The 14,457-nt window shown below is 46.5% G+C and overlaps 1 protein-coding gene across 7 annotated transcripts in view; it reads left to right on the top strand.

Annotated features, from left to right (window-relative positions):
- Positions 1–14,457, top strand: part of PTPRA (protein tyrosine phosphatase receptor type A) — a 159,507-nt gene that overhangs the window by 131,366 nt on the left and 13,684 nt on the right. For all 7 annotated transcript variants that reach the window (XM_060613629.3, XM_060613624.3, XM_060613616.3 and 4 more), the window contains 9 exons: positions 2,518–2,554; positions 6,311–6,408; positions 7,532–7,651; positions 8,409–8,575; positions 9,076–9,211; positions 9,924–10,073; positions 11,234–11,327; positions 11,627–11,703; positions 12,172–12,306. In XM_060613629.3, coding sequence (XP_060469612.1) covers positions 2,518–2,554; positions 6,311–6,408; positions 7,532–7,651; positions 8,409–8,575; positions 9,076–9,211; positions 9,924–10,073; positions 11,234–11,327; positions 11,627–11,703; positions 12,172–12,306 — 1,014 coding nt within the window. The remainder of the gene's footprint in view (positions 1–2,517; positions 2,555–6,310; positions 6,409–7,531; positions 7,652–8,408; positions 8,576–9,075; positions 9,212–9,923; positions 10,074–11,233; positions 11,328–11,626; positions 11,704–12,171; positions 12,307–14,457) is intronic.

The raw sequence follows: 14,457 nt of genomic DNA, 5'->3' as shown, positions 1-14,457 counted from the left end.
CATGAGTTCAGGCCCCATGTTGGGCTGTGCACTGGGCGTGAAGCCTGCTTAAAAAAAAGAAAAAAGAACTTTATTGTTTATTTACAGTTAACCCCCATTTCCACCCCTGGCAACCCTTTAACAAGCCCTTTTCACAGAGAGCTATGAAATGTGGGTCTTGAAGAGACATGGTTCCCAGAACCATAGAGTGGTGGCAGCAAGCAGGGGGGAGTGAGACCTAAGGTTCGGAAAGCACAAAGGTCTGAAAGCAAACCTGACATTGGTCACAGGAGGTGATGAAACCGACAGTGACACAGTTGACAAGTGGGTTTTCAACCTGGAGTCTTACCTTAGATGTCTAAGAGTATATAGGGTCTTTAGAAGTGTTTATTTTTAACTCATAGGAATGTAGCTACTGGAGCGAGCTGGGTTTTGAATTTCAGAATTCTAAGATGTCTCAGAAACCAGGCAGTCACATTTTATCTTTCCCTTGATCATAACACAAGGAAAAGCAGTAGTTTTGCCTCATTCTAAGTTACACCTTATTGGTTAAGCAGTGCTGCCATATCACAATATCAGCATGCTTTCGTAGGGGACATATGGCATACTCTTGGTTGGGACAGGAAGCACTTTGTGGCTGGGCCCTCCAACAGTGCTTTTTAACTATTCATGGCCCACATGCTCCTGTGAGAATTTAGCAGTACCTTCTTGTGGAGCAGGGATATGACATGGCTTAACATACTCTAAGAGCTTCTCAGCCAGTTAAGGCTTTCTCAGTTTTCATCTTCCAATGATTAAAAACATTTGCAGAAACGTGAATTCCCCTTCTCAATAAAAACTTTACCAAGCTCATTACTGACTCTAAACACGTCTAGTTCTGGGCCTAAAGCTTTCTACTGTGCTAGGAAGGAACTCTGCCCTGCTCTGGTTTGAACTAGAATAGGACGTGGCTTCTCAGACTCAGGCCCCCTCCTTTTTTCTGCTACTGCCTTGCACACTTGTATTCCACACCGTTTTCTTGGTGTGAAATGGTGTCCCATCTTTGAAGCTGCCTCCTTCCTCACTGCCCACTTTATGTCTGTCTTTGAGCAGCAGAGGGTGATTTACAATCCTTAAATCAGATGATTTTCACTTACCTAGGACTTCGTAAGTGAACACTACATTAAACAAGAGGTTGAAAAGATACATAACTAAAACAAAGACTGAAAAAGAAAGTTACTGCCAGCTGTTAGTTTTTCAGAGGCTCCTTTTCTGTTACATGGCATTCCCAGGCCCCTTTGCTTCTTGTCTCCTACTGCCTGTCATGGAGAACCCCATTGTCTAACACTGGGAACTATTCCACATACCCACAGGCTATTCCCCAAAAGTTTTTATACCTGGGTAAAGCATTATCAAAGAAATAACCCCTTAAAAGAGAAGAACCCCTTTTCCTTCCTCATGAGGGTCCAGCTTCATCCCTGGAACCACCGCACATGCTTCTGCCTTAGAGAGGTCCTGTCCATTAACATTAACACTAAGACCTAGATTGTCAGCTGCTGAGAAAGCATCAGAAACAGTCTAGCTGCTGGTCTGTGGTGAACCGCGGACGCGGGTCTCTGTTCCACGGGATGGGGTTTGTTAAAGTTGTCAAGAATAAGGCTTACTTCAAGAGATACCAGGTGAAATTTAGAAGAAAACGAGAGGGTAAAACTGATTACTATGCCCGGAAACGCTTGGTAATTCAGGATAAAAATAAGTACAACACACCTAAATACAGAATAATAGTTCATGTAACCAACAGAGATCTCATTTGTCAGATTGTTTATGCCCATATAGAAGGAGACATGATAGTTTATACAGCTTATGCTCATGAACTCCCCAAGTGTGGTGTGAAGGTTGGCCTGACAAGTTATGCTGCAGCATATTGTACTGGCCTGCTGCTGGCCTGCAGGCTTCTCCATAGGTTTGGCATGGATAAGATCTATAAAGGCCAAGTAGAAGTGACTGGAGATGAATACAATGTGGAAAGCATTGAGGTCAACCCGGTGCCTTCACCTCCTGTTTGGATGCAGGGCTAAGAAAGAAGTTAAAAAGAAAGAGGTGGAACCATCCCCAAATGTCTGTTGCCCAGCAGAAAGATGGGGTAGCTCAGAAGAAGGCAAGCTTCCTTAGAAGCTGAGGAGTGGGCTGCTGAGAGCTAATAAACCAAACCACAGTTTTCTATGAAGATTTTTCAGATAAAGACAATAATACACTTATTCATCAAAAAAAAAAAAAAAGTCTAGCCTACGAGTTGGTATTTGGATGTTCTTACATCAGTGTTCATTAATAATTCCCTTTGAGAAGACTACCTAGACCATGTGATCTTTGTAATCTTTGATTCCTGATACCCAAAGCTAATCCTTTGGAAATTTCTAGAATGGAAATCTTGTTAGTGGCCTGGACCTTTTCACAAGAGAGGCTTTGTTAACTGGTTGGGAGTCTGGAGAATTTCATTCCTATCCATTCTTGATTCTCACTTCCTTTTTCTCCCTCCCTCCTCTCTTACCCCACCCTCAGGGCTACCAAGAAAAGAACAAATTCATTGCTGCACAAGGTAAAGTAAATGACAATTTTTTACTTTCAGGCTTAACCATGAGCTCATTAGTGGGCTTGGACTTTTTCTTCCAAATGCTAAATAGATTAATCAGAATGCTGTAACTTTTCTGTAATTACTGTCACCTGAAAGAAATGCAGTCTGCCTTGCACATTTATAATTAAGGGCCTTCATCTTGATGACTGAGTATCCAGGGGTCCTGTAAAAGTAGTCCTTTTTTGTATGTGCATAAAAAGGACTGGAAAAGGCTACACACACACACACACACACACACACACACACACACACACACACACACACACACACACACCACAGTCTGATGAGGTCCTCTGTTTGGGGGCCCTATGGGAACCTTAGGTTCAGGCCAGGCAGCTAAGAGTTTGAATTTGAATTCGGTGTCCGGAGAGGATTGGACACCTCACAGGGTCCAGGCTGGCTCATCTCCTTCCCCAGTTGTTCAGCCTGAGCTCATCTATTATTCACAGAAAAGCGGTCTAGGAACCCTCAGAGCAGGGACCCAGTGCCATTGCCTTGTACGTGCTCTGCACATGTTTCCATAGTCCAGAGTTTTAACACATGTCTTCCACCTTTGGGATCCTAGCAAAAATATCTCAATGTTTGCAGCACTAAAAAATAATGGATGTTATTGGTGGTCCATTAAAGTCCATTGTTTTAGTCATTCAGCAAATGTTTTTTGACTCTCTGTTATGTGTCAGGCACTGCCCTAGGTGATGGGGATATGTAAAGGGATAAAACAGGATATGGTTCATGCCTTTTTGGGGCCCTTAGTTGGTAGAGGACAGTTTACACCAAAATTAACAAGTTCCGATAAGTAGCTATACTGATGCAAAAGCGACTAGCCACATGTGGCTATTTAAAATTAAAATTTTAATTAACTGAAATTGAATAAAATTTAAAACTCAGTTTCTTATACATACTAGTCACATTTTAAGGCCTAATAGCTACATGTGGCTAGAGACTAACATACTAGTACAGATATGAAACATTTCATCATTGCAGAAAATTCTATTGGATGAGTACCATGGTAGAGATAAAACAGATAGAGAGGTAAAATAAGGTGGTTAGGAAAAACCTTATATCCTTCTTGCCCTTGCAGTCTCCCACTAGGGCCTGGCCATTGCCTAACCAGGCCCTGCTTTCTCTCACCCTCTGTAGCCACCCATCAGGTCAGGTCTACCCTCTGAAGCCCAACTCAACTGCCCCCTACTCAGTGATCATTTTAGCACGAACAGCTATGTGCAGTCTCTTCCTCTCTCTATTTGCCACGGGGCCTTGTTGATGCTATTGTTGAACAATATTCAATATATTTATTGAATTAAGGTCACCTATGATTTTCTGATGCACCTTTTCTCAGACTCCCATCCTCTTGAACCCCTCCCCAATACTTCACACTCCTTGAAATTCTCCCCTGTTATTCCCTGACATTCAGTTCTTGATTTTTCTCACTTTTCTAAATATCCCTTCTCTGGCTTTTCTTCATTCTGCCTCTTAGATATAGTTTCTCCCCAAATCTGTGGATGACTACTTTCTTGCAGCTCCATTCTTATCTTTCATGGCACCATTTCTCTCAGGTCTGCCTCTCCGTCCGCTCTTCCTTAGTCTTCCTCCCAAGTTTTTCTATCTGACCTTGCATAATGCTTCAGATCCCCAGGTTTCTCTGTTTGACCCCTTCTTTTCTTCTCTTCTGTATTCTCTTTGAGAGACCTCATCTCATACCTACCTGTTTGACTGGCTACTGCCTCTCTTGAGCTTCTGAGCCACATTTTCAAACTAATTTTCTACCCCTTCACCTGGATACCTCCACATACCCATCCACATCAAAAACTAAAATATGCCTTGGGGCACCTGGCCGGTTCAGTTGGTGGGACATGTGACTCTTGATCTTGGAGTTGCAGGTTTGAGCCCCACATTGGGTGTAGAGATTACTTAAAATCTAAAAAAAAAAAAAAAAGAAACTCACTAAAATATACCTCTCCTTCAGCCCCCAAACTGCTTTTTCTCCTGTATTCTCTGGCTGTCACCATGACTGGAATGCAGCCCATCTAATCAACCAAGCCAGATTTGGGATCATCCAAATCTCCTACCCGTTCCTTTCTCTGAATATGAGTGGTCCTCTTATTTCTTTCTCCAAAATCTGTCTTCTCTGTCACACTGTCTTACTCCTGTCATCTCTTCTAGCTGTGTTGTCATAGCCTACTGATTGGCCCTCCAGGCCCAGCCTTGCTTCTTGGGTTCCTTCCACGAAAATGGCCTTTCTTGATGCAAAACTTTTGTTAGAACTCCTGAAAATCCTTTAACGATTTTCCATTATCTATAGAACAAGCCTGCCTTAGTCTGACCTCTACCCCTTTAGATTCTGATACCTTACCTGTCTTTCCAGCTGTATCTTCTGCCACTCCGTGTACCCTCCACAATCACCTTATTGAACTCCTTATAATTCCTGGACATTTCATGCTCTTTCTTGCTGCTATCCCCTGCGCTTCTGCCTGGAGCACCTCTTCTCCCTATGTCCCCTTTCTAAACTCCGATCCACCTGATCCACCTGATCCACCTGAGCCTAACATATGGCTCAGATGTCACCACCTCCAGGAGATTTTTCCTGACCTTGCCAGGCAGTGGCAAGGCCTCTGTGCATCTTTTTGGCATGTGTCCACTTCTGCCATTATTTGTTTTTCTTCTTGTTACTATTTTTTTTTAACCAAAGGGAATATAAAGTTTAAGAAAGTCAAAAAGGTATTGCAAGGCATATAAAAACAAAATGCCCCCCCCCTTTCCTCTTCCTTTCACTCTAATTCAGCCATTTTTATCTGTTGGTGACTTCTTAGGATAGATAATTTATTTAATCCTCTTACAGATTACCTCACACTCAGACAGACATGCATACACAAATCCTTTTTCCCCATTCTCCCAATAGAGTTAAATCACAATTTGGGGTTAAGACAATATTTATTATTTACATCATTATTACTGTGCTAGTATTATTTACAGCTAAAGTACATAGTATTCAATGATGTTCCCCCCAGACTCTCCACTAGAAGTATGTATTTTCTCTCAGTACCTTCAGATACATGAGGTTTAATTCTTTTTAAATTTAATATTTTAATCTTGGGATCCTCCTAGAACTTTTTTCAGTTGCCCTCTAGCCTCAGAGCTCCCATCTTGAGCCTTCTCTTCACCAATACCCAGGGAATTCCATTAGCCTCTATCCTATGTTAGCTCCCATTTCCTTCTCTTTGTTTGCGCCCTCATTTTTGTGAAGAAATCTTTCAGGGGCTTTCCCAGAAAGGCTGGACTGCGGTAAATTTTAAATTCTAGCCTGAGCAAATCAACCTGTCCTCTCTGTGGCTAACGACACCCACCTTAGAACATGATAGGAAGGAGTAAATGAGATGCAAAGCACTTAGCTCACTGTCTGGCCAGTAACACAGATATTTAGCAAGCAGTCATGATTTCTAATCCTCATTTATAATACCCTTGGGAGACATTATTTATGTTCCCTTTACATTTCGACAACATCCCACCCCCCACTTCACTCCCTAGTGAGGTACCTGGCACATACAGAGTGGATGGGAAATGTTCAGTTAGTAGGTGGGTGGATGGATTGATGGATTGGATATTTAGCTGGGGACACATGGGCACAGGCTTCCAAAAGTCAGGAATGAATGTTCCCAATTTCCCAGCAGATTTCTTCCCCTTGGTGTGTGTTCTCCTCATCTTTGCTATTGGCTACTTTAGGACCAAAAGAAGAAACAGTGAATGATTTCTGGAGGATGATCTGGGAACAAAACACAGCCACCATTGTCATGGTGACCAACCTGAAGGAGAGAAAGGAGGTGAGTGGAGACATTAGATAGACCAGCATGACTAGCAGAGGAACTCCTCTGTGTTTGAGCCTGGGCTGTCTACCCTTTGTGATTCTTGTGCCAGTCATCGATCAGACAAAGCCCAGGCCACTGTGCTTACCAGACTTTCCTATGGCCTGGAAGTCTCAGATGAACTTCAGGGGTGTGCCTAGGGCATGTTGCCTATGTCTGATAGTCAGACAACTCACCCTGGTTTCAAAACAACCTGAAGGAAAGGTTGGGCCATTTGCCAAGAAAAGCTACAGAGGAGCTTTTTTCCCCCGTGGCTTCTCCAATCCCTCGTTCCCCTGGTTTCCTGCACCTTCTCTGAGTCAACAGAGGAAACTGTATGAACTGAGACCCTGTGGGGTGCAAGGGAATCAGAGGCCCTGGTCTGATCATGCACTCAACTTTCTGACTGATCCTTTTCCTTTTGTGTCTGTGGCTGCCAAGTCCATGCCTGGCTAGGCCCTTCACTGCGCCATGGCTAAAACCAGTCCTGAGTTCTAGATCAAGCCCCAGAGAATAACCCCCATTCATGACAGTCTTTTCCTAGAATGGCCCTTAAATTACCTTGATCCCCACTCTGAGGTGTTGAGTGTGTTAATCAGCAGTTGCACAGTGCTTAGGAGGGTTGGTACTAGGGCTGGGCTGTAGGTTTGTTTCCTCCAACCTGACCTCTGACTCTCAGAAGCTGTTCAAGGTCCAGGCACCAGAGAAGGCATCACTCTGCCTTGGTTACCCCCTTAGCAGGTTGCTGGTTCCAGGGAATCAGGCAGGCCTGTCCCTAGACCATGACCTGGCATAGTGGAAGGGCACATTTTGTAGGTAAAGTAGCTTTTGATTTGCCCTGAACTGAGGGAACAGGGGTGGGAAAGAGCAAGAAGTATAGGGCTGGGGCTATGTATAATTTAAGAGATAGTGCTAAACAGGATGGAAGCTGAGGGACTTGAAAAAAGAAGTTAAGTAAGTCTGCAGCTGACAGAGGTGAGAGAAGAGGCCTTCTCTGGGAACTTCTGTCTGGGCTTTTGTGCTCCTTTCCTTCAGGTCCTTCACATCTGCTGGGGGCTGGAGGTCTGAGGTCATCAGGTGATGTGTGTCTGTTCCTTTCCAGTGTAAGTGTGCCCAGTACTGGCCAGACCAAGGCTGCTGGACCTATGGGAATATCCGAGTGTCAGTAGAGGATGTGACCGTCCTGGTGGACTACACAGTGCGAAAGTTCTGCATTCAGCAGGTACGGCCTCCTTCCTCCTTTCTCCTCTCATATTTAGGATCTGCTGACCACTAAGAGAGTGGAACAAACTGGGTCATCCCCCCTCTTATCCAGGGTGGTCAGGAATCACTGAGTGTGAGGTATGTTTGGACTCTGAGATTAGAGATCTGGGCTCCCAAGGAACTTTGTCAAAGCTAAGGGAGGAGCATTTTCATGACTGGGAGAAAAAAAAGTATTATTGAGATGGAGTTTGATCATCATCGAGATGATGTATGTGCATCAGGAGGTGGTATAATCTTCTGGGGACTTGACCCACCTTCTCCTTTCTTACTCCAAAGTCTCCTGACATCAAGGATATGGTGGGCCCTTCTCTTGGTCCTCCAGAGTGACCCTGGAGGCTTGAGCAAAAGTTGCCTTCAGAGCTGCGGGGTGGTGTGGTGCTATGAAAAGGGGACTTAACAAGAGTTGGGAGACCTGCATTTTAGTTCTGATCTTGCCATTAACTAGTTCTGAGACCTTGACGGGGTCACTCAGCTTCACGGAGTTTCACGTTTCACACCTGTCCGCTGGGAATAACAGTAACAGCCCTGCCTACTTCCATGGGGTTCCTGGGAAGAGATCCTGTCTCCGTAGTTCACACTTCCGTGGGTTCACTCTCATCTTCCCATTGTCGTTGACCACCACAGCTGCCCTGGCCCCCAAGCCTCACCTCCCCTCCCCTGGCACTCCCCTACCCCAGGTTATCAGGGCCAACACACAAGATCTCCTCACTCCACAGGTGGGCGACATGACCAACAGGAAGCCACAGCGCCTCATCACTCAGTTCCACTTTACCAGCTGGCCAGACTTTGGGGTGCCTTTCACCCCGATCGGCATGCTCAAGTTCCTCAAGAAGGTGAAAGCCTGTAACCCTCAGTATGCAGGGGCCATCGTGGTCCACTGCAGGTCAGTGTGGCTGACCCTTGGCTCCCCATATACCATATTCTCCCACGGTTAGAGCAGGGGAAAGCACGGGGGCCCTGGCTGAGGAGAGGGGGCTCGCACAGAGCAGATCAGCTGTTAGGGTCCTGGGACAGCAGCCAGAGAGACTCCTCAAGTTTTGGTGCTGGGTATAGAGCGTTTGAGGAAAGAGGGAAGGGTAGTCCTCCAAGATTGGGGATGGGCAGACCACTGCTATGAAGCCAGAAAGCTAGATTGAGTGCTGCTTTGTGTACTTGGAGCCTTCTGACCTTTCTAAGTGTCGAGGTTCCCTGGTCCTAATAAGTAAAGGTACAGAGTCCGGGGTGCAGTGGGATTGTTGGCTCCATGAGAGTTCCAGCTAGTCATCATTCAGAATTAGAATTTAGTGGCCTGAAGAAAGAGCCCTGGCCTATGCTGCCCCCTCCCTGTATGTTCCCACAAGGCATGCTGTCCGTCCCAGTAACACCCCTGCTCTCTGGCTACAGTGCGGGTGTAGGGCGTACAGGTACCTTTGTTGTCATTGATGCCATGCTGGACATGATGCATACAGAGCGGAAAGTGGACGTGTATGGCTTCGTGAGCCGGATCCGGGCACAGCGCTGCCAGATGGTGCAAACAGATGTGAGTGATTTGTGGGTAAGGTGGGGCGGAGGCGGGGGGGGCACATTCCAAGACCAAAACATCTGCTAGCCTCATGGATTACTCAGCTCCTAGGTTATTGTAAATGATCAGCATGCAGTGTAATGAAGGGCCCTTATAAATTATGTATTAAAAGAGACACGGAGCATAGAGGAAGTTGTGCCTACGGGAATTGGGAACACAGGTGTCATTTGCACTAGACTCCTAAGGATAAGGAACAGGTCCTAAGAGAAGCATGCAGGCAGCTGAGAGAACCAGTGCCCACAGAGTTGTGACACAGCTTGGCCATGTCCAGGAGCAGCAGTGGCCGTGTCCACAGAGCAGCAATCCGCTCTGTAGTTGGGGCATGGGGTTCAAAGCGCACAGCACTGGAAGGGAGCCTGGCAGAGGTTTTGTGTGTCACCAGATTTTGACAACCCCTTCAGACTATTAAATGTGTGTTGTCAGAATGAGCAGGAATTGGATCTGTCCTTCTCTCCAGGCTTCCAGTCTAGGAGGCTGCCAGAGTAGGACCCTCCCTCCTAAGTGAAGCACCCCCAGAGGGACTCATGCATTTCAGGTCCTGCCCCGGGACGAGAGTGAATGATTTTATTCCTGCTAGGGTCAAAGGAGAAGTGGACTGGAGTGAACTGGAGGTGGGAGGGTGTGATCTATGTTGTGTATAACTGAGAACTCGGGCATCGTGGCGTTTCAGATGCAGTATGTCTTCATATACCAAGCCCTTCTGGAGCATTACCTGTACGGAGATACAGAACTAGAGGTGACCTCTCTAGAAACACATCTGCAGAAAATTTACAACAAAATCCCAGGGACCAGCAACAATGGATTAGAGGAGGAGTTTAAGGTGAGTTGGAGCTGAACTCCTTCATTCAGACTGGAGGATTCACGTGCTCTGGGGAATCCCCTTGTGAGGTATGTGGGTGGTTAAGGGGTTATGTGGGTTTCTGGTCCTTTACGCATACCCTAGTCACTTTCAACCCATCCTGTATGTTAAAATCACTTGGTGGTATTAGGAGGAAAGAAAAAACAGGCAATATTTTTTTTAAGTCCCCAAGTCTGCCCCCCCACCCCCACACACAGGTGATTATAATGCATAAGAACAGCAAACCTTTCCTGTAAGGACCAGAGAGTAGATCTTTTAGGCATTGCAAGCCATGTGGTCTCTGTTGCAACTACTTAAAACCGTTGCTGTAACATAAAAGAAGCTACATATAGATGCTATGTAAACAAATGAGCATGGCTGTGTTTCCATAAAAGTTTATTTATAGGCAGCAGATCAAACTTGGCCCATGGAGCATAGATTGCTGACCTCTGCTGTGTGCCATTGGACAATGGTTCTTAGCACACCTAAGGAATATGTCACACCCTTGTCAATACAAGTGTTCCCAGAAGAAGAGATTTCTGGGTTGCAGTGGGAAAGACCACATCCCTTAAAGCAGTTCTCAAACTATAATGGCACACAGATTACCACGGGATCCTGTTAAGGTGCAGGTTCTGATTCAGCAGGGGGAAATAGAGTTAGGGCCTAAGATTTTTCATTTCTAACACAGTGAGACTGATGCTGGTTTCTGGGCTACACTTTGAGTAGTATGGATCTAGAAGGAGCCTCAGAATCAGGAGAAGGGAACATTTGCATTTGAATACAGTTTTCTAAAGAGTCCAGTCTTCCTCTGGCAGAGCAGCGGGGAGAGAGGAAAGGCAGGCACACTCCTTCCTATGAAGCTAGGATCCTTGCTCCAGGATCATAAAGTTCCAGCCCCAGGGAATCCCAGAAGGGTCCACAGGAGCCCTCAAGGCAGTGTTTCCCAAACACTTGTTCTTGGCTTCTTCACTGAGCTTATGACAGAAGGAACTGGGTTCCAGCAAGAAAATGTGGAAATGGATGTCAGGGCTCTAGTGAGGAGCAGTAGACACCAGAGTAGCCTAGAGATGCAGGTCCAGTGAAGGCATCATCTTGCCAAGTTATGGGGCGCAGTAATGTTTCCCCTCTCCTTCCCAATTCAGAAATTAACATCAATCAAAATCCAGAATGACAAGATGCGGACTGGAAACCTTCCAGCCAACATGAAGAAGAACCGGGTTTTACAGATCATTCCATGTAAGAGCCCTCTCCCCATCCCAAAGCCTTAGTGTCCCATTCCCTCCTTCCCCTTCACCCCTTCCACTTCTCAGGTACTAATTAATGATCACCTTGGAGACAAGAATTAGGGCACTGCCTCTTGTCGCTCTCAGTTCTTCAGTGGCTTCTGGAAATGAAAAAGCATGAAGGCCAAAGGGTTTCTCCCTCCTGCGCTGGGAACAGGCATGTTATTGCCCAGCTGGGATGGGTGGGAAGGAGAGATTGAAAGAGAGCCTGGAGGTGATGTTGGGGAGCCACAGCTGCTGTCCTTCCTGCAGATGAATTCAACAGAGTGATCATTCCAGTTAAGAGGGGTGAGGAGAACACCGACTACGTGAATGCATCCTTCATTGATGTAAGTGGTGGCTGTGTCCCCAGAGCTCCCCACCCTCCATGGAGACTCAGCTGGGCCTCGCAGTGCCACCCTCCCAGTGCTTGGGAGGGTTGTCTTTGAGTCAGTCAACAAATACAGAACTGATACCAACCTGTACACTAGGTCTTCCAGGCCCCAGAGAGCAGAAGGTGGGGAGGAAACAGAGGGCACACACCAGAGTGATAGCTAGAGGGAAAGCTCATAGCACACACCAAAGGCTAAAAGCCTCTGGTCCTTCCCATATCTGTTCTCTTCATCCCAGCTCCAAACCCCCATCCCTCACCCTCCTAAAAAGAGACTAGCGTGTCACACAGGGTTTGGCCAAAGGGGAGCTCTGCCTGGGATGAGTTTGCCTCCAAGCAGCCCCATCCCATCCTAGTGGCCTGTCTTCTTTGCTTTCCCCTCCCTGATTAAACCACCTTACTCCTACCATTGACCTGGCCTGCATAGGGCTACCGACAGAAGGACTCCTACATCGCCAGCCAGGGCCCTCTTCTCCACACCATTGAGGACTTCTGGCGGATGATCTGGGAGTGGAAATCCTGCTCTATCGTGATGCTAACAGAACTGGAGGAGAGAGGCCAGGTGAGCTCAAAGAGGTCCTGGGCTGTGGGAGAAAGAGACCACAGGAAAAGGGGTGGAGGGGAGCTAAGAAGATATGTTTGGCATAAACTGCCCAAAGAGCCATATCCAAGCAGCTGATATGTGGGCAGTCTGGAGCTTCTCTCAGGACTGGAAGGGCAGTGTGATCTGAGTCCCCAGACAGTTCCCACCCTTTTACTTCTGTCCTGAATACAGTTCGCCCCGAGCCTAGCGTTGTGCACACCTCCTCCTCCCACCCCCCAGGCAGGGACAGAGCTGGTGAAATGAGGGATGCAGACCCAGACCGAGGCTCTGATTTGGAGTTCCTGAGTGTCCCTAAGAAGAGGGTGCCTTCCAGGCCAGAAAAAAATGAACCAAAGGACTGTGGGAAGATGAGTTGCCTCACAGTAAAGGAAACAGCGGAACTTGAGAAATAACAGCAACAACAGAAGGATATTTATAAGTTAACGTTCAGTTAACAAGGAAATCTTTTAAATTTTTTTTTCTTTAACATTTATTTATTATTGAGAGACAGAGAGATACAGAGCGTGAGCAGGGGAGGGGTAGAGAGAGGGGGAGACACAGAATCTGAAGCAGGCTCCAGGCTCTGAGCTGTCAGCACAGAGCCCGATGCGGGGCTCAAACTCAAGAACCGTGAGATCATGACCTGAGCTGAAGTCGGTCGCTTGACCAACTGAGCCACCCAGGTGCCCCAACAAGGAATCTTTTAAAGAAAAATGTCCTCTAGTCATTTAAAAAGTAGAATTGCTTGGGAACTCTGAATATAAGGGACCATAGAAGCCCCCTTAGGTCAGCTCCATTCATTGTAGGAGCTCTCTTAACACTGTTCCTGAGTCACCGTGCAGCCTCTACTGAGCACTTTGAATCTCAGAGATCGCTCTTTCTCTGCGCACCCCCACCCCACCTCTGCTGGGTGGCCCAGTGTGTGTTCACACAGTGTTTCTGATCTTAAAAACTCTCTCTGCTGTGGTTAGAGTGCAGTAAATGGTTGCTTCGTTATGCCTGACGCGTGACTTAACAGGCATCAGAATTGAGAGAAGCCAGCAAGGGCCTGGTGATAAAGATCTTTCTGAGCCACAGTGAAGAGTTTAGACTTTATAGGGCAGTTTAAGAGCCCTTGACAATGTCAGATTTGTGGGGGTTTTTTGAAGTCCTTCTGGCTGAGTGAGGACAGATCAGAAACGAGCACACCAAAGGCAGAGAGGAAGTCGTGGCAGTACTGCTGGTGGCCTAGACTCAGGGATGGTGACAAGGGGTCTGTCCCAAAAGATAGTGAAGAGATGCATGGACTGGGCAGGGTGAAGAATTAAGGATGACACCCACTTATGACTCACTGAATTTGCAACCAATTGAAAATAAAAATTACTGAATACATCCTACATTAGTTGTTACCAGCTACATCTTCCCCGTTCTGTACTTGTACAGTTTGTTTATTTTAATCTTGATACAGTTTTATACATATTTGCACACCCAGCTGTTCTGTGCGCCAAGAATTTTTTCAGGCTTAATCATTTAGCTCATTGGCTATTCTTTCCAGGTTTCCATCACGTCTCTAATCAACAGACATACTTCATGGGTCTTCATCTATCATTAATGACAATACTGATGAAGTGGAGTTTTGGGGCACAGTTCCTGGCTCTGCAGTTGTGCAGTGGGCTGCTGTGTTATCAGGAACTAGGTGTGTGTCTCCTGGCCCTCTGTGACAAGCTAGGATGGAATGTGCACGTAAACCACAGACCTGCACGAGGTTATCCCCACGCCCCCTGCCTCCAGATCTATGATGGACAGGCCCACACTGCAGGCAGAAGAGCCGGGATGGCAAGCACAATATCCTGTCTCCATCCACTGCCCTGGAAGGAAATGTGGCCCAGTGAATACCTCACTAAATACATAGGGATTTAGTCAGTTGATTGAGGCCCGTTCCCCTTTACCTACAACTCGGCCTTATGCCTCTGTCTTTGCAGGGCCAGGGAGACAGGTAGCAGCTCTTGCCCTCAGAAGCTTCTGAAATGAATCAGAACAGGATATTAATAACATTCTTTACAAGGCCTCACTGCCCCCCTAAGACCTAATTCCGCTTCCTGTTCCATCTCCCGTTCGTCTTGTCAAGTGTAGCCTCCAGGGAGGCAAACA

The sequence above is a fragment of the Panthera onca genome, chromosome A3, assembly GCF_046562875.1.
Source record: "Panthera onca isolate mPanOnc1 chromosome A3, mPanOnc1 haplotype 2, whole genome shotgun sequence".
In the NCBI taxonomy this organism is placed as follows: Eukaryota; Metazoa; Chordata; class Mammalia; order Carnivora; family Felidae; genus Panthera; species Panthera onca.
This window is presented reverse-complemented; position numbering and strand designations above follow the sequence as displayed.